Raw genomic sequence first — 22852 nt, 5'->3', positions numbered from 1 at the left:
TTAAGTTATGTTTGGAAGTTGTTGGTGGCAGCTTCAATGTATGGTCTATGCATTGACTCAAAACATAGCGTTGTTTTACAAAATGCCATGAAAATGCTCTCGAATGATAAGCAAATATTTAATATCGAGGCTTTCTGTGGTATAAGCAGATGAGAATGATAACAGACCTCTGGATAGGATGGATATTTGTTCACCGCAGGTTAATTTCCAGACATTCGCTGGTGCTTCTCAGACAGCCGCGTTAACTGAAGCAATCGCAGTAAAGTGTCGGGCCCAATGTCACAGTAAAACGTCAATAGGAAACCTCTAACTAGCAACTTTCTGAATGTGAGCTCACATTACTCCATCCTCAGATATATTGTTGATGGTCATTGTTCGAGAATGAAGTGACCTAAGACAACATTACAAAATCTAAGATATTGAAGAAAAATGAACTATACGAAGAAGTTGTTGCAATGCTTGTAAGCTTGTAGCGTAAGCTACTTGTCACCTCGTTTTATCATCACAGTATAGTGGTTGTCTTGTGTAATTTCAATTTGGGGGAAAAAAAATCACCCACTCGCTTTCCAATCCTAGAGACTGAATTCACAGCAAGAAGTCTCAGTTACACGCTGGTAATAAGACCCGTACGACAAGTCATAAATGATATTCTTAATGACTACGTAACAACATGTCTGTAAAGTTTTTACAGTTTAATTAAAAGACGTAATAAAGTATTTTATAAACCCTAAATACATTACCACCAACTCCCATGAACCATAGTAAGTGAGTGTAATAGATGGATAACAATATACGTCTTTGTAGTTCTAGATACCGTATACAGCACTGCAGTAATTATGTACCGACATTCATAGCACGACAGGAAGTCAGATGCTATTGATATTTATTGGCAGTTCGACTTCGCAGTTTCACGACTGCAGTTTGCTTCATCTACTAATTTTGTTAACTGAGCTTGGTTGATAAATGTTTTGCTTTATCTCTAAAGAAACTTAGTTATTTGTTTGCTTAAAAATAGCGTAGAAGGCAGAGGTAGTGAAGTGTATTATTCGTATAAAGAAAAATAATTTAAAATTGGAACACTTATGTTATGTATTAGTTAACAAAACCTGGAAATTGATCTAAGAAGTGTTAATACAAAAGTACGATTTCCGTAAAGTATGAGTAAAATATGTTATGTATTAGTTAACAAAACTTGGAAATTGATCTAAGAAGTGTAATACAAAAGAACGATTTCCGTAAAGTATGAGTAAAATATGTTATGTATCAGTTAACAAAACTTGGAAATTGATCTAAGAAGTGTAATACAAAAGAACGATTTCCGTAAAGTATGAGTAAAATATGTTATGTATCAGTTAACAAAACTTGGAAATTGATCTAAGAAGTGTTAATACAAAAGAACGATTTCCGTAAAGTATGAGTAAAATATGTTATGTATCAGTTAACAAAACTTGGAAATTGATCTAAGAAGTGTTAATACAAAAGTACGATTTCCGTAAAGTATGAGTAAAATATGTTATATATTAGTTAACAAAACTTGGAAATTGATCTAAGAAGTGTTAATACAAAAGTACGATTTCCGTAAAGTATGAGTAAAATATGTTATGTATTAGTTAACAAAACTTGGAAATTGATCTAAGAAGTGTAATACAAAAGTACGATTTCCGTAAAGTATGAGTAAAATATGTTATGTATTAGTTAACAAAACTTGGAAATTGATCTAAGAAGTGTAATACAAAAGTACGATTTCCGTAAAGTATGAGTAAAATATGTTATGTATCAGTCAACAAAACTTGGAAATTGATCTAAGAAGTGTAATACAAAAGTAACGATTTCCGTAAAGTATGAGTAAAATATGTTATGTATCAGTTAACAAAACTTGGAAATTGATCTAAGAAGTGTTAATACAAAAGTACGATTTCCGTAAAGTATGAGTAAAATATGTATCAGTTAACAAAACCTGGAAATTGATCTAAGAAGTGTTAATACAAAAGTACGATTTCCGTAAAGTATGAGTAAAAATGTTTTCTCTTATTCCTTACCTAATTGATAAACTTGTGTTTTGAGACAGGTTTCAGTTTTCCAGTCTGTTACGAAATTTTTATTCACACAAGAGATATCAGATTATCCAAAAATGTCTTGTTTGTTAGCATTTAAACGCAAAGCTGCATAATGTGCTAACTGTGCTCTGTCTACTGCAGGTATCGAAACCTAGTTTCTAGCGTCGTAAGTCCGCAGACGTATCACTGTGCAACTGAGGAGGTACCCGAAAGTGTGTCTAAGTGTACGAGAATATACACTCATTACAGATTGTACTATTTTCAGTTATTTGTGTCTTCAATTTCATGTCATATAAATATAAAAAGAAAGGATTTGTGGGTAATGGATTTGAAGAGAAAATAAAACTAAAACAAACGTAAATAGATAAAAGATATTGCAAGACTAGAGTTTGGTAGATGAAAATTTTGAAATACTGTTAGTTTTATCGTACATTGCAATAGGCAGTACCCTGTATTATATCGCTGTAAAGGTGTGTTTTGTTAGAAGAGGTCTTTTCGATATGTTTTATATCTCAGAATGCAGTTTGGCTTAGCTAATGTTTACTGATAGGCCTAAGTTCACAGTAAAAACTAATACAATAGTTTGACTCTGTTGCTTTTTGTTTGGTTGGCATGTGTATCTTTTTCCCACCGGTACACGAACGTCATAATTACAACATTGAACTTACTGACAAACCATAACTCGTACACTAATTACTTCTTAATTTACAAACTCGTTCAAATGAAATATGTTCTTCAATCGTAATTTAGTAATAAAATGAAGTCATCTACCTGAGCCTGATTCGCAACTTATATTGATTCTTCTTGGAACAATATGTTTTAATTATCAAGCCATACTGGTAACGTTACGTCAAACCTCCCTTTGACCAAACAACAATAAAACTTCTAATTGTAGAAAAGTAAAATGGTTATAATTTTCTGTTGGTGAACTAATCAATGTGTAACTATGGACATATGCATTTATTGCAATTACATTATTTTTGTTCGATAACGTTCTTCAAGTGTGTTGAGTTTTACGTTGATGTTGCTTGAGTTATACTATCTATTGATTTTGTTACCATGACTACAAATATAATTCGCGCTTCTGCTCTGAAAAAACAAACACATCTATACTTGAAAAGAAGATAGCTGATATAAAGCTCACTTGCCCATCATACGTAACTTGTTTCTTGTATTTTTGTAAAAGTGCATACATGTTTTTACACAATGTTTTAAGTGAAAAACAAATTAAAGATACTTGTGTTCCATTTCAACTGCTGACAAAAGTTGACTTTTTCTGCATTTACTTTGAAGAGCGGTCTGCTAATTTCAGCGTATATTAGACTGTTGTAAAACACAGTGTGATTATTAAATTTGGTTTTATAAACAACTGCTAAGTGTAATATAACATCACATTATTTTTTATAAAAAAAAGAATTTCATAAATTGAACTTTATAAGAAGTGTTAGTATATTAAACTGCAAAAACATAATTATATTAGTGAAACTCAATGAAAATGTACGAATCTGTGAAATATTTATTTAAACAGCTTAACTACTGTCAGTATATAATAAATTAACGAAAAACAGCAACAAGGAAACATTAGTATATATTTGTCAGTGGAGTTATGTTCATTGTCTATCAAACTCTACGATAAATAGTCACAAGTAAACGTAAAAAGAACTTTAATGTAATTTGAAGTTAATAACTTTGAACGTATGTTTAAAATGATAGAGTTTTATATTGTATAGATTCTAACATTAAGGAACACATATTCTAAGTTTTAGCAAGTAAGTACTACGATGAAATGGAATAATGAGCAAAATTTTAGGTTGAAAAAATACCCAAAGTAAAACATGTTGCTCATGAAGGTTACTGTTTTGTATTCACAGTCAGTCGGCTTCATTGTGAGAGCGAATCTTTTAAGATGGACCTGATACTGGACATTAACAACCAGATCTATCCTGTTGATCTAGGTAAGCGTAATTGTTTTATCTCTCATCATTAACCAGATTTATCCTGTTGATCTAGGTAAACGTAGTTGTTTTATCTCTGATCGTTAACCAGATTTATCCTGTTGATCTAGGTAAACGTAGTTGTTTTATCTCTGATCGTTAACCAGATTTATCCTGTTGATCTAGGTAAACGTAGTTGTTTTATCTCTGATCGTTAACCAGATTTATCCTGTTGATCTAGGTAAACGTAGTTGTTTTATCTCTGATCGTTAACCAGATTTATCCTGTTGATCTAGGTCAACGTAGTTGTTTTATCTCTGATCGTTAACCAGATTTATCCTGTTGATCTAGGTCAACGTAGTTGTTTTATCTCTGATCGTTAACCAGATTTATCCTGTTGATCTAGGTCAACGTAGTTGTTTTATCTCTGATCGTTAACCAGATTTATCCTGTTGATCTAGGTAAACGTAGTTGTTTTATCTCTTATCGTTAACCAGATTTATCCTGTTGATATAGGTAAACGTAGTTGTTTTATTTCGGATCATTAACCAGATTTTTCCTGTTGATCTGGGTAAGCGTAGTTGTTTTGACTACGTGTGTGATTACACGTACAGATATTCCTCTGTTTTTGGTTGTTCTGTCTCCATCGATCAGAAATGGCGCCATTCCAAGATGCATTGAGATTTCATTGACGTAAACCATTAGAACATTATTTGATAAAGACAAAATTAACATGTGTAATTATAATGGGATGATCAGTTCTTTGGTAGACATGGATTTTCGATGAATATTTTTGAGCTGCCTTACCCCAACTCTGTTCCTTTTAAATTAGGGACGACTAGCGCAGATAGCTCTGGAGTAGCTATGCGCGAAATTAACGAACAAAGAAATATATATATATAAACAAGGCATCTGAAGGTATTATGCTTTGGTACCAGAGATTTCGGGTGGAAGAAGCAAAAACGCCTGCTGTGTTACAACTGTCAAAGATACTGACACATTTTTGCAGCGTGTCAAGTTCTCCTACATTGAGTGGGTTGTGGCAGTGACCGCTGTAGCTTAGAATATCCCAAACAACGTTGTAATCCATGGGTTTGTAGCTGCCAAAAACCACACAGCTAATTATAAAGTCCTAAATATAAAGACATTGAAACTAGAATACAGTACATGCAATAGCTTGAGGCTCACCGAAACATACAAGCGCATACCACTCGGAAACAAATCCTACAGATAAAATAAAATGTTACACTCCAACTCCAGTTACACACACCACACCTGTACGGATTACAGTATAGACAGCATGATCTTAACCACTAAGTAAGTTAATTCTAATGTCAAAAGTAAATCAAGAAAAATCAGACAATTCAAATATAAAACAAAACAAGAATTCAGTCATGTTACACACTAACCATTAAACCGAAACCGAACCGCATCTTATATTCGAAGCCATTAAAAATACATTCATTGATTTCATATAACATTACAGTTAATTTCACAATCTTAACAGAAATATCTGAAGAACAACTTATACCTGTTACTTCACGTTTTGTACAATTATTTTTGAACCTAAAATCATGTAATAATTATGAAAACAAAACAAAACAAGTAAACCATTCCATTCAAGAGCATTGCCACCATCATGGCCACGACCATGAAAAGGAATAGAATAGAACAAAAATACTAGAAACCTCTATTAAAATAATTGTCAAGGAAGAGGTCAACCTGCACTTGACCCTACCAGGTTAGCACAAGACCTAAATCCGGTTAATGACGACTATCACCAAATGAGATGACAACATGACATCGTACACAGTCACTTCCTCCTGTGCATTTTATAATTTTTGTTTGTGAAGTCAATAAATAATTTAATTTATATATATATTTTTTGTTTTTCAGTAAGTTCATTGAGTACTAATACGGCAACACATAAAAATACGAGGTTGATACCCAACTTCTAAAGCTGCGAAACAACTGCTTAGAGTAGAATGTCATTAAACGCAAAAGAAAGGACTACTCACAAAATCAGCTTTGCCTTTGGATAATGTTTATCTCCTATGTTCGAATTAACTCTTTGCAGTTTGGGCTTAGTACATAACTAAAGAACACCTGATGTACCGCACTAAACGTTGGCAACCTATGGCACACAAGCCAAGCCTGGCTATTCGAATACCAAAACATTGCTTTCGAGTCTTTTAGTGATACACATAAACAAAAGGAAAATAACATACTTAGTATTTAAACAGCATCCTCGTAAAATTATTCTTTGACTATTTCATCATCTCAATTCTTTGTGTATACGAATTTTTTCCTTCTATTTTCTTTTCTGTGGACTGTTCAAGATATTCATTGTCAGTGAAGGTTGTAGTCAGTTTCAGTATTCATTGGTAAAAGAGTAGCTCAAAAAGGCGGTGAGTCTTACACTCCTAAATTACGAACTGCTAGCGCAGATAGCCCTCGTGTAGCTTTGCGCGAAATTCAAAAACAAACAAACCTATTCCGTAACAATATTGTTTAATGTATTAGAATATCCTCCTTTACGAAACAGTTGTTCAATTCCCGTACTTTTCATGATGTTGTTTGTATAAAGGTTTCGCTCTTTATGTAGTAGGTTATTAATTAATTAATTATTCTATATTAAGGACACATGTCAGTTTTCTTGGACCTTTCCATGAGCAAGCTTCTTTGTGACTGACGATATGAAAACCCGTAGTATCTTCTCCAGTTGATTGTAACATTAGGAACCAGTGGTGGTAAATGCACCCACACCCACTCCAGTGGCACAACGCTAAATCTGAAAGATTATAACCCTGAAAACTGGGTTTCGATACCCATGTTGGGCATGGCATAGATATCTCATCATTCTTAGTAGTAAACAAATGTCCAATAAATGCTTCACAACAATGAAAATTTGCAAAGCAACCATTGGATTTATTCAATTAAAAATTTAATCACTAACTCGTAATAAATATTATCCTAAAACCTTGTTTGTCACACAAATCAGCACTGATGTTGATTTTTCTATCTTCTATTTTTATCACAATTTCATTTGGTCAACAGCCAGAATAATGATCAATTTGTTTAACATCTAATTTTAACCACTGCTACATTCAACAAATGACATAAATAGCAGTACGAAAAACAAGACGTGGAATGTGTTATAAGCAACATCCTGTCTTGAGTTTTAATTTGAGTGCGGACAAAGTTTGTTAGTGAAGATAACTGGTTTATATTAGCGTACGTCATGTTAGAGGTGTAGTGTTTTTTTCCGAATGTGTAAACGTGGGTCATGATCACTAAGATGAAACACGCGGGTAGTGATTGGTGATTATGAATATAGATGGCGCTCTCTCATGTTTCCTATTTATGTTTATTAGTTACTCGAAATTCATTTATGTATAATTAATTTATATAATTCCGTAAAATTTGATATTGAATCACAATAACTTATTGGTGAAAACGAGAATAACCGTTTAACGGTCTGTCTTCGGATTTACAACGCTAAAATCGAAGGTTCAACTCCCCTCGGTGGACTCAGCAGATAGCCCATTGTGGCTTTGCTATAAGAAACACACACACAACGTTTAACGATCTACAGTAGAAAATAACTGTCATTGGTTTGCTTGGTATTTTTATCATGTCCAGACTAACATATTCTAATGGTAAAGCAAACGGTTTCTGATTTTATTAGAAGTTCTGTTCTGTTCTGTTTTGTTTTGTTTTTCAACTTTGTAAGTTCATATGCAGAATTTAAAATGAAATTATTATATCTAAGGTCTGGCATGGCTTAGTGGAAAGGGTACTCGACTCAACCTGTAGATCGCATATTCGAATACCGTCACCAAATATGTTAGGATATGCTAGCCCTTCCATCCATGTAGGCGTTATGTGATGGTCAATTCCATTATTCTTTGGTAAAGAGTAGTCCAAATGATGGCGGTTAGTGGTGTTGACTAACTGCCTTTTATCTAGTACATTATTTCAGAATTAGGGATGGCTAATGCAGATAATCCTTGGATAGGTTTACGCGAATTTAAGCAAAAACAATTGCTTAGGAAATTGAATGCTCATTGATGTTTCAGATTTCTACGTGTCATCCCAGAGGGCCTCGATTACTCAGAGTTATTAATACGTTATAAACATTAAATATTGATATCACTGCATACATAATTGATACAATTTATTTGCTGTAAAAGAACTATTTAAAAGGTTGTTGCCGATACACTTTAATTAGATATCAAAACGTAAAGTGCTATTTGCATTTATATTTATAACATAGCTAAATAGTTTTGAACTACTGATCAGTGTAGTCTGTCAGGATGGACATAACACCCATGAGGAATTGATTAAACTCTAACAATGCACTCCGGTTTCAAGTGCGGGTAACATTTTTTATGGTGTCGCACAAATGAGAACCTGTCTGGCAAATTCCGAAATCCAGAGATCAACCTTACTTAGGTGGTTAACAGCGCCTGCGTAAAATTAAACCAGTACAGTTTAAAGGCTTAGCAAGATGAGAAAAGCTTCATGGTCAGTTTATAAACTCTTTAAGATATTGCGTTTTAAGATTTCGTAGAATGTCCTGTTTCTCAGCTTTTTAAGATGTTACACTCCATTCTGTAATGTTTTAAATTCAGACTATTTTACATTCTGCTTTCTTGATACCATAAGACTGTTAATGAAATATGTTGATAAGTATTTCGTGATATAAATGGATTATTCTTGCTCTTATTGGAATGAAATCACGAGAAGTATTACATATGAACCTGCGGTTTCGATAACTTATCAAAATCCTCTATTATGAAATCATTTCTATTGTGTTTTGCTTGTGCGCGTTATCATAATGCTATTTAATTTTTTTTTCTCCAGTGAAAAGACAGTAGTGATTGTTAAAACTGTTCGTCCTCTAATCATTTGTAATTGTGAAAGGAAACAGGAAGTAATTATGTACATGTTTTATAACATGAATCGGGATTTACATTATTGTTATACACCGAATCAGTATGTTACATTAAAAACTGGTGGATATGTAGGTGTTTTAAACACCACTGTTTCTCCATGAATGTATATCAGAAAGTGTATGTGGTGTTTTCAATATGAATTGCGTTGTATGCGACACTTGGGGAAAACGATCAGGTTAGGCTTAGCTGCCAATAATTTCTAACTCCTGGCCATAGGTACATGTATCCAGCTAGAAACTCTTATGACCTGCAGTACTGTGTAAAAACGTATTAGGACAATAGAATATTTTGTCATTATTTCTATTTAATGGTAACAGTTCTTCTGTGCTGTTATAGAATGTAAATTTTAACACTATAATAATGCTTCGCTGATTCCTGTTAATAACTGAATGAGTGAGAGTATTCATAATTATTTAGAATTCACATATAATTGTACCAAGGGAATGTTGTAAGGGTTCTTTTTAATGAACATACTGATTAAATTTAGGGTCTGAAATAATTGTGATGGTAGCACATGCGGCATTTTAATTAATTAATATATATATACGTATACTCCATGCAGTGTCTTAACAATATGTCTTTAATTTTTGCTTTCATTTTCAGCTCATTAAATGGAATGTCAAGTGGACAAAATCGAGCATTTTCGACAGCATTTCTGCTTTTCGCATTTAATTTCTTGCAATTTCGTTTCAAACAATGCATACTATATACCCAGGTATTACATGAAATAAAGTATCATAATAAATGTTTTGGGTGTAATGTGTTCATGCATTGAAGTATTGTATAGTCTTGCATGTAATGCTTGAATGAAATTATTTAAAAACGCTCACGAATTATTCCTCAACCTAATATGTATGTGTGTACGCATATAACGAAGCTACCAGGAGCTGGGATATGGTAATGGTTTATGTGAGAAGAAATTAATTTGATGATAATTCAGAAATAAACCTTGATAAAATCAGTTTAACATATATATTAAGTTTTGATGTCAGCTACGACCCAAAACGCGTAGAGAATTCTCAGTGGAGAAGATAATTTACATAAAAGCTTTATGTGATGCTGGTTAGATTGTCCGACAAATTACTGCAGACTTGAAATGCTTTACAAACACTATCAAGTACATCCTAGATTGTGAGACCGAGACAAGTAAATATGAAAATAGGTAAGTAAGATACAGAACACCTAAACTCAATGTTACTAATGTTAGGTATCGTAGTTTATTCATCCTTTAGGACAGAAGGAAGACTACTACTGATCTTAAGCATGTGATAAACAACCATGTACACAATGATAGAAAAGTGTCCATACATACAGTATTAAGAAGACGTAATAATAATGGAATGTTTGGTTGAGTAGCAGTTGAGAAATCTTTAGTTCGATTTTCAAATGCTGTCAAGAGACTAAAATTTGCCAAAAAAGTAAAAAAACAACAAAAACTAGACTGTTGATGAACCACTATTCGTTGGTAAAAGAGTAGCCCAAGAGTTGGCGGTGAATGGTGATGACTAGCTGCCTTCCCTCTAGTCTTACACTGCTAAATTAGGGGTCGCTAGCGCAGATAGCCTTCGAGTAGATTAGCGCAAAATTAAAAAAACAAACAAACAAAAACAAACCAAGAACCTAATAATTCTAAACACTCATCCTCTGTAGAAATTACGTAGCTAAGAAAGAAGCTGACGGAATCGTTCAAATGATGCAATGGTCCTCAAAGAGCACCGATATCAACTCAATTTTACAGTTTCGGGTTTGATATATCAAAAACTTAAAAATCAAAAATTACTTTAAAAGAAATATTATAGGTGTGTATTAGATACTTTTGGAGTAAAATCCCAAAGGACACTTTTATTAGACGTGTTTCAACAGTGTCAGCAGTTTTTAAAAAAGCAAAAGGGGAACACAAAATATTAAGTGTTTGCTCAGCTCAAGCACTTCCACTGAGTTTCTATTGCACTAAATATGAAGATTAATAATATGTGTTTCAATAGTGATTTACCTTCCATTGTTCTTTGAAGGTAGCCTGAAATCTAATTTTGCACAGTACTGTATGTAGTTACTCTGATTTTTTGCAAAATATCGGGTTTGACTGTTATTTTGATAACGCGCTTACAGCTGAAATTGTAGATCATGTTCAACAGTATATAGCTTCAAATCTGCAGCCCAGTTTGTTAGTGAGAATTACGGGAAAGTGGATGGCTTCTGCTGCCTGAGAAGATTATTTTTATTATTATTATATAATGCCATGTTTTCTCAGTCTGGAATAACATAAGATTACAGCTTACATTTTTCGTTGTAACATCTAGTTTAATGTGAGATGATACCCCAGTGAAGGTGCTAAAATACACTTGCTTTTTAAATCTTTGATTGTTTTTGAGTGTTACAAATTAATTTATTTCATTCTGTAATAGGCCCGGCATGACCAGGTGGTTAAGGCACTGGACTCGTAATCTAAGAGTCACGGGTTCGAATCCCCATCACACCAAACATGGTCGCCCTTACAGCCGTGGGGGCGTTATAATGTGACGGTCAATCCCACTATTTGTTGGTAAAAGAGTAGCCCAAGAGTTGGTGGTGATGGCAAGCTGCCTTCCCTTTGGTCTTACACTGCAAAATTAGGTACGGCTAGCGCAGATAATCCTCGTGTATCTTTGTGCGAAAATTCAAAACAAAGAAACAAAACAAATGCTGCTGAGAAACAAGTTCATACAAGCTTATAAAAATGGATTCTTTGACGAATCTGGTCTTTGATAAAAAAAAACAAATTCGTTCTTTCTTTCTTTAGTATTTTATTATTATCTCTGATCAGTCATACACGGGTAAAGATATTTTTTGTGTATCCGATTATTGTTTTCAGAATTTATAAAGATAAATGTTTACTTGTATTAGGTTACTGAAGGTTCACTCTTCTGGTCAGCGATTTGGGGAGAAACCTACAGGGTTAAAAAAAAAGGAACAAGTTGAACCATACGATATCAATACAAAAATATAACGTTTATGTCCACTAATACGTTTTCACATATTTTTTATTAAACAAAACAAAAACCCTTTTTGACTATTTACTTACGAATTGAAATGGGAAATGATAGAAAACTGGTAGTAATTTCTCTTTGTTCGTTTTTGATGAAAATATGTTTTAGTGTTCATTCTAGTAAACATTTTGAAATATTTACATTAGATTGCTTATAAAATTTTCAATTTAGACATCACTTTATGCCAAATCAGTTGTGTTGAAACAGGTTTTCTAACAAACAGTAAGAAAGACATTGTCATGTTAAACTCGTGGTTTGGGCACAAATGATTAACTTGTAACACTAAACCACCAAGAACGTAAGTGCCATAAGAAAGTGGATATTGTTTAAGACGATACGTCCTTTTTATATTACGAAAGATATTTTTTTTGCATTGAGTTTACCACGCCGAGGTACGTACTTTCTTCAGTGTTCAGTGATAGTAGTGAATAGACACAACTGTGTTCAAATGAAACAACAATAATTTTCCTTTTGTGTTTATATATAAATTTTACAAAGTCAGTTAGGTACAGTTACTATTTTAATTTTTAAATATTTTAAACGTATTTCAAACTATAAAACTGCGCATAAAGCAAAGCACCTGTCGGTGTAGATTTGTAATTTATCTGAATGTCAGCGAAATTCACGGTTCGTTCTCTATTGCACAGCAGTTGCCCCTCGCTAGTACAGCGGTAAGTCTACGGATTTACAATGCTAAAATCAGGGATTCGATTCCCCTCGGTGGGCTCAGCAGATAGCCCCATGTGGCTTTGCTATAAGAAAAACACTATTGCACAGTTGCATAGTACACAGCAAGATATGTGGTGCGTCAGAAAAAGAAACCACCATCTTATATTTTTATCTCATGTTCCTTGTAAACAGGATTTCGTCTCATAAAAAAAATTGAAAATCCTTATGCTGTTTTTATCACTTACATTAACGAAGGAAGATTAGACCCTTGATTAATATAAATTAATTACAGTCTGCGGTAGTTAGTAATCTATGTAGTGGGACACGTTCTTCTTGTTCAATTGTTTACTCGGTTTTCGAAGTATAACAGTTTATTTGGTAAGCCCGTCATCTTTTGACCTGAGATCTAATTACAATTTTGGATTCAGGAGTTCAAACCCTTTCGATTGATGTACTTACCCTAATCCTGCCTGGTGGAGATTCTGACGAAGAATAAAATCGAATCACGTATACACGCCAACCACGCTTGTTATTGGTAGCACACAAAAATAGAGCAAATAAAAACGAAAACAAATTGCTGTGGCTATTGAAGATTCCCTCTTGTTATTGAGGATCATTATTCTTTGGAAGCAAAATGAAAACGCATATTGATTCCAAGGGAACTAATTACAAAAAAAAAAGATAAAATTAAGAAAAAAATTAATTGCTCGGATTTGCGATTCAATTTTTTTTAATTGTAACTTCGGGTGTTGGCGAATTTTAGGTTAAACGCCAGAAGTTGTTATACGTAATGATTGCTAAAAGATCATTGTAAGTAAACTTGTATAGTTGTTTTGCTATTAACCACAAAATTATATAATGGACTTTATGTGCTGTGGCAAACGTGGGTGTTAAATGCAGATTTACAGTTGAGCCACCGGAAGAGAACCTGATTTGTGTTTTGTGTTTTTTTCTGCCTGACATATTTTTATGAAAAAACAACAACTCTTTCATTCTTCAGTTATTTCAAATTGAATATACTTTTAGTATGTTGCACTCGTGTTTAAGCACAAAGCCAGAAAATTTGACTACTGGCGCTCTGTATACTACAAGGAATCGAACCCTACATTTTTGCGTTGTAAGTCCTTAAAGCTATTGCTGATCCAACGAGTGATTTTGCGAGCATAAATTGTTGCTTAACTTGGAAAGCTGTTATTATTAAAATATATATTCTATCATTTTGTCAAAGAAAGTCCACCCGAGAAATTGATACCAAATTAGTTACTTATTTGATAAAGTATGCGTACAGTTTCATCCAAAGTAATTAATCTTAATTAATATTAATACTTTTGACATTATTATTTTAATACCACATGAACATTATTTAAGTGAAATAAGTTCAAGTTTCATAAGACACTTCAGGTTGATAGATACTAAACTAATAATGAGTTATGATGTGTTTGTTTCAAATGGATGTGTATAAGTTACATTTGTTACTGGTATCAGATGAATTTTGTAGATTTTCGGTTTTTTGTAGTAAATCTTCATTTCGTGAGTTTTAGAAGCACTGAAATTCTGATTAGGATGACTTGGTTTCAAAATTGGTTTAACACATAATGCTATTTTGGGTATTCCATAGTTATTCGATGTGTAATTTTGTTTTTGGACTTTGTTAAAGTCCTCTTAAATATTCTTATTGAAGTTTGGTCTGATTTTTAGGATGTTTGATTTGCAATTTGCGGGTTACTGGTTCGAATCCCGCCAATGAATATGCTCGCCCTTTCAGCTCTGTGGGCGTTATAAGGTAGCATTCAGTCCCACTTTTTGTCGGAGAAGAACAGTTTGAGAGTTGGCGGTGCGGGTGTTAACTAATTATCTTCACTCTTGGCCCAGCATTGCCAGGTGGTGGTTAGGGCGCTCGTCACGCCAAACATGCTTGCTCTTTCAGCCGTGTGGGCATTATAAAGTGACAGTCAATCCCACTATTCATTGGTAAAAGAGTAGCTTAAGAGTTGGCGGTGCGGGTGTTAACTGATTATCTTCCTCTCCCCCAGCATAGTCTTACACTGCTAAAGTCACGACGGCTTGCTTGCTCTTTCAGCCAGTGGGCATTATAAAGTGTAGCTTTTCGTAATATCCAAAACAAACTTACAAACCTTCACTCTATTGTGTCACTTTTAAATGCCTCCCGGAAGGAAGGTGATAAGTTTACGTACTTAAAACGCTAAGATCTGGGTTTTGATTCCCACTAGTGGACACAACAGCTTCTCTAATTTGGCTTAGCTCTAAAACAAACAAATACTTTAAAACGGACGACTTTTGTAGATTGACAAATAGCTTTCTGTGAAATTCAAAATGGAATAAACTTGATCAAATTGTGTTATAGTATACGTTGGTCAGTTTTTGTTTTGCTATAGTTACTTAAATGTACCTTTGTTTTCAAAATATTTATTACTCAATCCTGATCTGTTTGTTTTTGTGCATCTGATGAAATTGAATGAAAAAAAGATAACAATGCCGTATGGAAAGTTGTTCTTCGGAAACTTATAAAGTATATAACTTATAAACAAAAATGTCGGACAATCTTTAAACATAGAGATCAAGCAAACACGAAATTGTAATGTTTAAACGTTTCTAAATAGTTTTTTGCAAAATTTGGTTTGTTTTGAATTTCGCACAAAGCTACACGAGGGCTATCTGCGCTAGCCGTCACTAATTTAGCAGTGTAAGACTAGAGGGAAAGCAACTAGTCATCACCACCCATCACCAACTCTTGGGTTACTCTTTTACCAACGAATAGTGGAATTGACCGTCACATTATAACGCCCCCACGGCTGAAAAGGCGAGAATGTTTGATGCGACGGAGATTCGAACCCGCGACCCTCTGATTAAGAGTCAAGTACCTTAACCACCTGGCCATGCCGGGCCTTCTGCAAAGTAAAGCAGGTTTAAAAAACGCTACAATAAAGTTAAAGAGCGTGTATTATGTAGCAGTAAAGTTGATAGTCTGGTATTTGTTTGTGTCATTTTTCACAAAATCCGAGGCCTTGAACTTAACTCGATTGTTCTTCAGTTGTATCTACTTTCTGTCCCCGTGTATTAGTTCCACTGATGAGGCGATAAGTAACAAGCCGTTTCATTGTACCATGACCTAGATTTTCATTAACTTATCGGAAGTCGCATTTTATTTGGAGTGTGTAGCTGAACCGAAAACAATAGTTACAAACAAGGCTTGAACGTGATAATAATGTGTTGCGGCACATTAAAGCTTCTATGTCGTTAACAAGTAGAATAGTATGCACGTGCAACAAGCACACGCCATAATTAGCCCAGTAGATAAGAGTTCGCGTCTTTCACAGTGTTGAGCTTTTCGTATTTGACGTGGACGTGCTTCTATTGTGTCATTGTTGTAGATTTTTACCTAATTAATTAATTTAATGGTTCGTTTTGTGGTTAAATAACTAAAAGGGGTTCCTAAGAGAAGCAAAATACGAAGTACATGTTTATATTTAAGTTTTTAATGGAGTAATTATGGTTAATTAACTAAAACTGGACTCCTTATAGAATGGAATTGCAAAATAGTTGTTTTGTAATTAACATTTGTTAATACAGTGATTGCGAAATATAAACTTTGTACTTTTGTTCCGGGTTCTCTTTTAATTAACTGACTCTTCTGAGGCCAGGTATGGCCAGGTAAGTTAAGGCGTTCGACTCGTAATCTGTGAGTTGCGGGTTCGAATTCCCGTCGCACCAAACATGCTCGCCCTTTCAGGCGTGGGGGCGTTATAATGTGACCGTCAATCCCACTAATCGTTGGTAAAAGATTAGCCCAACAGTTGGCGGTGGGTAGTGATGACTAGCTGCCTTCTCTCTAGCCTTATACTGTTAAATTAGGGACGGCTAGCGCAGATAGCCCTCGTGTAGCTTTGCGCGAAATTCAAAATCAAACAGACTTCTGATCAAGCTATGCTGGTAATATTGCCGAACTTTGCATATGGGAAACGAAATGCTAAATTATCTTCTCATTCATCTTCAATTTTCTGTGATAATTTTTTTATCGTCTGAAATTTCTTATATTGCCGAATTTGTGCATTGTTTTGTGACACATCTTTAACCTGTTCAGTGCCGTAGACGAGATAACTCGTCCAAGCCGATCGGTAACACAGTGCCACGGACAAGTTAATTCGTTCTCAATAATACCTAACTTCAACGTTAGATTCAGCACCATACATGCTTTTGTCCTACTTACAAATTGTTTCACTTTCGATCCAAAATGGCGTCACGAAAACGTTACAAAATGAAGAAGCATTAGAGTTGTATTGTAGCAACTGCAATACTTGGCAGTCAACAGGTTAAACATGTCGCACACCAAATTATTGGTTACACACCCTCAGAAATTTATATATAAAATATAAAAACTTGCTTTTTGGAGATAAAATATGTTTTAACATTTCTAACTTTTCTACTTAATACTTTCTGAAATCAAAATTATCCATGGCTGTGACTGTACACCGGTCATCTGGTGGGTCATATAACTCTTAAAATACTGGACTCGATTCTCCGCAGTGGACAGAATTAAGTTAGCCCAATGTGTAGCTTTACAGTAGAAACAACAGCGACAACATGAAGAAAACGGGCAGGCATGGCCAGGTGATTAGGGCGCTTAATCTGAGGGTTGCGGGTTTGAATTCCTGTTACACCAAACATGCTCGCCCTTTCAGCCGTATGGGCGTTATGATGTCACATTCAATTCAACTGTTCCTTCACACTAGTCATGCACTACTAAATTAGGGTCAGCTAACCCTCGCGCAGACTTACGCTACATAAAAACAAACATGAAGAAAACACTAATACGGCATGCTTTTTAGTATGCATGTCATAAAATATCAAATATGGCGGTTGTACAAAGATATTTAATATTTAAACTTTAGTGTATGAACTAAATAGAGTATTGATATACAGATTTTGGCGTTTTAGAATGTAGATAATATAAATACTGTTTGTCTCAGAGAAGTGGCTTTTGGAGGGTATACAAACTAAACTACGTGGAATATAAAATCCCTTGTTTAGCGGAAACGATCATCAGTGGGCGTTTAAACTGAACAAGTCGAAGTGGCCTCTTTTATGGCAATTATGGCCTGCAACTTCTGGATGGCATGATAAATAACCCAGCGAAGTTATCCAATGAATGGTAATGCTGAATACCATGTCCACGCGCAATCAAATGGTATTCTTAGCTTTTGGCTATGATGACAACCATAGTAATTTGTTTATCGTGAAACGTCTACGACGTTGACGGTCTTGACAGATGTCATCCGACAGCATATACCCTTTTGATGGGATAAACTGGACACCTTTTAGGTTTTCTATCACGTCATTCCAAGGGTGCAGACCGTCATTGACAAAGGAAGCTAGCTATACTGAGTATATTTAACGCCTAATAAAGTTAAGCCTTGTTTAATAAGACAGATAAGTGTCTCGTAACATTGGGAAAGATAACAAATCATCGAAATATATATCAAAGATTTTCAATAATTGTTTTTATTAACGCTAAAAGCATTATTTGCTTCAAAAATATGTATCCTACTAAATAAATAACGAAAACAATAGTGAAAATACACAATTATTTTAGCCATTTTCAGTTGACATTCCGTTATTTAAAACTGTTTAATTAACATTCTATTACAAAGCCATTGAGAATTATCATTATTTTTCATATTAGTTTTTTATTACTTAGAATATTTTTTTTAAAGTTCCAAGTATAATATGATTTTAAAACAAAGAATTTACAAGTTGTTGAGACTTGTGTTGAAAAACGACTTGACAATTACAGCTGCTTGTAACATTGTGTTCTTTATGTTAGTTGAAAATCCTCAAATATAAAATGTGTACAAATGTTTTGGAAATGTTTCTTTACAAAACATGGCGGCCCGGCATGGCCAAGCGTGTTAAGGCGTGAGACTCGTAATCCGAGGGTCGCGGGTTCGCATCCCAGTCGCGCCAAACATGCTCGCCCTTTCAGCCGTGGGAGCGTTATAATGTGACGGTCAATCCCACTATTCGTTGGTAAAAGAGTATCCCAAGAGTTGGCGGTGGGTGGTGATGACTAGCTGCCTTCCCTCTAGTCTTACACTGCTAAATTAGGGACGGCTAGCACAGATAGCCCTCGAGTAGCTTTGTGCGAAATTTCAAAACACACAAACAAACAAAACATGGCAAACATTTTAATTTATACAAAGCTCTTTTGATTGTCTTTACACCTTTTACTGGTGCGTGACCATTTAAACTTCATTCTTTCCAAAATTGTACCTGTTTATTCTGAGTCGTATCTAGTTCCAAAATTACCACATTTGGAACATGAGGTCTCATTGTACATATTTTGTTTTACTGTGACCGAGGAAAGTACATGCCAGCTTCAACCTGCACTTAGCATTTCATTAAGTTAAAGAATATGTGATTTTAGATGTGGAAAAGTGTTATTTTATTATTGAGTTGAAACACAGAGATTATTTTTACACATGGTGTTATTTTATTGTTACTATGTTGAAACGCAAGGCTTTCTACACATAGTATTATTTTTGTCAGTAGTAAGTTGAAACACAAACCTTCTCTCTACACATGGTGTTACTTTTTCAGTAGTAAGTTGAAACACAAACCTTCTCTCTACACATGGTGTTACTTTGTCAGTAGTAAGTTGAAACACAAACCTTCTCTCTACACATGGTGTTACTTTGTCAGTAGTAAGTTGAAACACAAACCTTCTCTCTACACATGATGTTACTTTGTCAGTAGTAAGTTGAAACACAAACCTTCTCTCTACACGTGGTGTTATTCTATTATTATTTTCTTTCAGAGGTGAAATTCAGCTGAGTTCCTCCACTCTGTTTTCCTTCACTGCTGAAATCTTAAAAAGTTTAACATCTGACAATGAATGGTTTAAATAAAATGAACATGGAAGTTTTAGGCAAAAACCAAAAACGTTTGGTACAAAGGTTACACACGCTAAACCTTGTAGTAACAACGTGTCCACTGATGTTGTTAAAAATGTGTAAGTTGAGGTATGTCTGTCATACATGTCAGTTGTATCAAAAACATGACTAAATTTCACACTGAATAGTGGTGAAAAGCTACAAACATTGAATACAAGACTTCATTATGCCTGTAATCACAACGTTTTTATTTATTTATTTTTATAAGATCCTAAAAGTTATTTTTACTATTTTTTTGTAAACACGTCATCAGTAATGCCGAAGCTTGTCACGTGCTTGAATGGTTTATTGTTCTGTGCTTGGATTGTTTTTAAATGATGTTCTATATTGATAAAATGTATATTATATATATATTTTTATGGAATTTTTCTAAAACTACATACCTCCCTTATGTACCTATCAAACACCAGTTTTATCAGTGAGATATAGGAAGAGATTAGCTGAATGTCACACGTAGTTCTGGCATAGATCAGAAGGAAACTTCTTATATGCAAAGAGAAGATCAAAATGGTTCAACATATTCTCGCGAGTAGCCTAAATTACGTTATGAGACATCAAAACACTTTGTTAATCTTACGAAACACATTCTGTACTTAATATGTTACTATCCAGACTGAATTAGCCACGAAAGTTTCATTTGTCAATTATTAAGCAAGCTCCTTAGAATGACAATAATTAATTTGAAGTACATTGGTGAGGAGAGTCACTGTGTGATCGAATGACCCGCCCTCTATTGGTCAGTGATGCGTTTTACTATTAGCGAGAGGAAATCGGTATATTTATATATAGTGAATGAAATTTCATATACAGTGAAAGGAGAGAAAAAAATAGTGAAACTTAATGTATAGTAAAGTGTGTACGGATATTATTTCGAACAATTGACGTTTATAGTTTTGTGTTCGTTGAAGCTTACAACAAAAGCAGGAGGCACAGTGTTAAACTTTTAACGATGACATTTTTAGTTCGAAGAATATTACGAAGAAATGTTGAAGCTGGGATTTTGGCCTTTGTACTTCATTGAGTTTCGTTGCCCGGGTGGGACAGTAGTAAAAATCTTCGGATTTACAACGCTAACGTTAACGGCTCGATTCTCCCTGATGGACACAGTGGACAGCCCTTTGTGGCTTTGATATAAGAAACACACGCTTCATTGAGTTCATTAAATACAAATCTATTTTTAAAAAACACTTTCAGGTTCCTCTGCATGGATTAATGTGTAATATATTTGGTTTCTGGAATTTCATTAAACATACAACGAAAAAAACATCTGTTATTATAAATTTAATGCAACAACTGAAATCTAAGGTTTATATACATGTTCACAAAGAATAAGATTATACCAATAGGGGGAGCTGTCTAAACTGTAATGAAGGTTCGGGGACCTTAAATGATAAGAGACAACAATTCTAATGTGCATTTTATACCAGCAGAACTCACAAAATGGCTCCCGGGAATCAGCGGTAAGTTTACAGACTGACAATGCAAAAATCGGGGGCTCGATTCCCCACGATAGACACGGCAGATAGCCGAACGTGGCTTTGCCCTAAAATAGACAGACACACACACACACACACACACACAGAGGTTCGTAGAATTTTTGGCATAATCCAGACGAATTTTAATCTCAGGCACCGAAACTTCTCAGTCGACTTTTTAAGACTTATTTATAGTTAAGCCTATATTCAATAAAAAGATACATTAACTTTGTAACTTGTGTATAATATTTATTTTAGTTTAATTAGGACTAAATTTACAGGACTTGGTACTATTAATAAACTTATAATGTTATTCTACGACCTCACGTTAGAGCTTTTACAAACTTTTTAAATGTTGTTGCGCAAAATGCCTGTTAAAATATATCTGCATAAATTCGTTTTTAATTAGTTTATTTCTTGAAATGAAGTGCGTGCGCATTTTTTAGAACAGACAAAAGTGAGTGCTATTACAAGTTATTTGTATTGACAGACTGTATTTATCTGCATTGACGAACAAAATTGCATTTACGTCTTTATGATAAATACTTGAATAAGAGTAATAAAAGTGAAGTAAATATACAGCAAATAATTAATTTGTTTGTAACTAATTGTCCTTTATTTAGACTTCCGAGTTAAAAAGTAGGATAAGGTGATCTCACCATTCCATTTAAACGTGTGATACTGCGACACTGGATCTTGTATGCACTTTACTGATACACAGTTATCTGTTTTTATTATTTCAAAAATGTTTACGTTGCACAACGAAATATCAAACCATATCGTACAAGCAAACGTGAGTATTAGGTGTTTTAAAATGCTTATGTACATTTAAAAGTATTTCGAAATTCGAGGTCTGTTGGCTCGGTGTTAAAAAGTTCTGATTTCGGAGCTGACGAGTCGAATTCGAATCCGTGCAATTCTACAAATTATTACACACGTTTTAAGCTATGGGTGCGTTATTAGAGTGGCAGTCAATGGCATAGTGCTGACTGACTTTGTTAGTTGTTTAAAATTATAAATGATAACCTTGCTCTAATTACGAAATCAAGTTTCAAGTATCCCATTGTTTGTTACTAATGAAACGTAACGGAAACAGACATATGTAGTTGTCGTTTCAGAATATATATATAGACGGCAATATAAACTTAAAACTCAGGCAATCATTACCACAGTAAATTAGTGTAACAAAACTTGACAATTATTTGTATTTTTCGTTTCAGAGAAGTTCATGTAGGTGGTAATACGAACTTCAAACCCTCGCAGTCATTTCAATAAATTATTGTGTTTTGTAGTGTATAGTTTGAATGAAAACTGCCCGCTCGTACATCAAATCAGTTTTTTACTTTTCTACTTGGAAAATAAGTAGAATTTGACGCAAACAAGTATAATTGTCGTAAACGGAAATGTTAGATCGACAAGAGAACATAATGAATGATATGAGTTTAACTACATTTAATTTGTAGCTCGGTAAAACATATTTTTAAGCGACCAGAGATAATTCTTAATACAATAAATGTGTCTTGTTCTCTATCTACTTGTATCTTCTAGATTTATTGTTTTCATTTATATTTACCTATTATGTGTAGAATTAAACTTATCTCCAGAATTGAAATACAACTTTAATAAACGTATATCATATACTTCAATGGAGATATGTATGGACGTGTTTTAAAACACTATCTTAGAGCGTCACCTGATACATTTACAGGTAATTAAATACGAAAAACTTTGGAAACAGTTTTAAGTCCATATATTTCTCTGTGGT

At 34.1% G+C, this 22852-nt stretch overlaps 1 protein-coding gene across 3 annotated transcripts in view; it reads left to right on the top strand.

Annotated features, from left to right (window-relative positions):
• Polr2H (DNA-directed RNA polymerases I, II, and III subunit Rpb8) overlaps positions 1-22852 on the top strand; it is a 172237-nt gene that overhangs the window by 111465 nt on the left and 37920 nt on the right. For 2 of the 3 annotated variants that reach the window (XM_076469550.1, XM_076469551.1), the window contains one exon: positions 3929-4012. The exons of the other annotated variant lie outside the window; for it this stretch is intronic. In XM_076469550.1, the coding sequence (XP_076325665.1) occupies positions 3929-4012 (84 nt within the window). The remainder of the gene's footprint in view (positions 1-3928; positions 4013-22852) is intronic. 3 annotated transcript variants of the gene reach the window in all.

The sequence above is a fragment of the Tachypleus tridentatus genome, chromosome 12, assembly GCF_004210375.1.
Source record: "Tachypleus tridentatus isolate NWPU-2018 chromosome 12, ASM421037v1, whole genome shotgun sequence".
In the NCBI taxonomy this organism is placed as follows: domain Eukaryota; kingdom Metazoa; phylum Arthropoda; class Merostomata; order Xiphosura; family Limulidae; genus Tachypleus; species Tachypleus tridentatus.
This window is presented reverse-complemented; position numbering and strand designations above follow the sequence as displayed.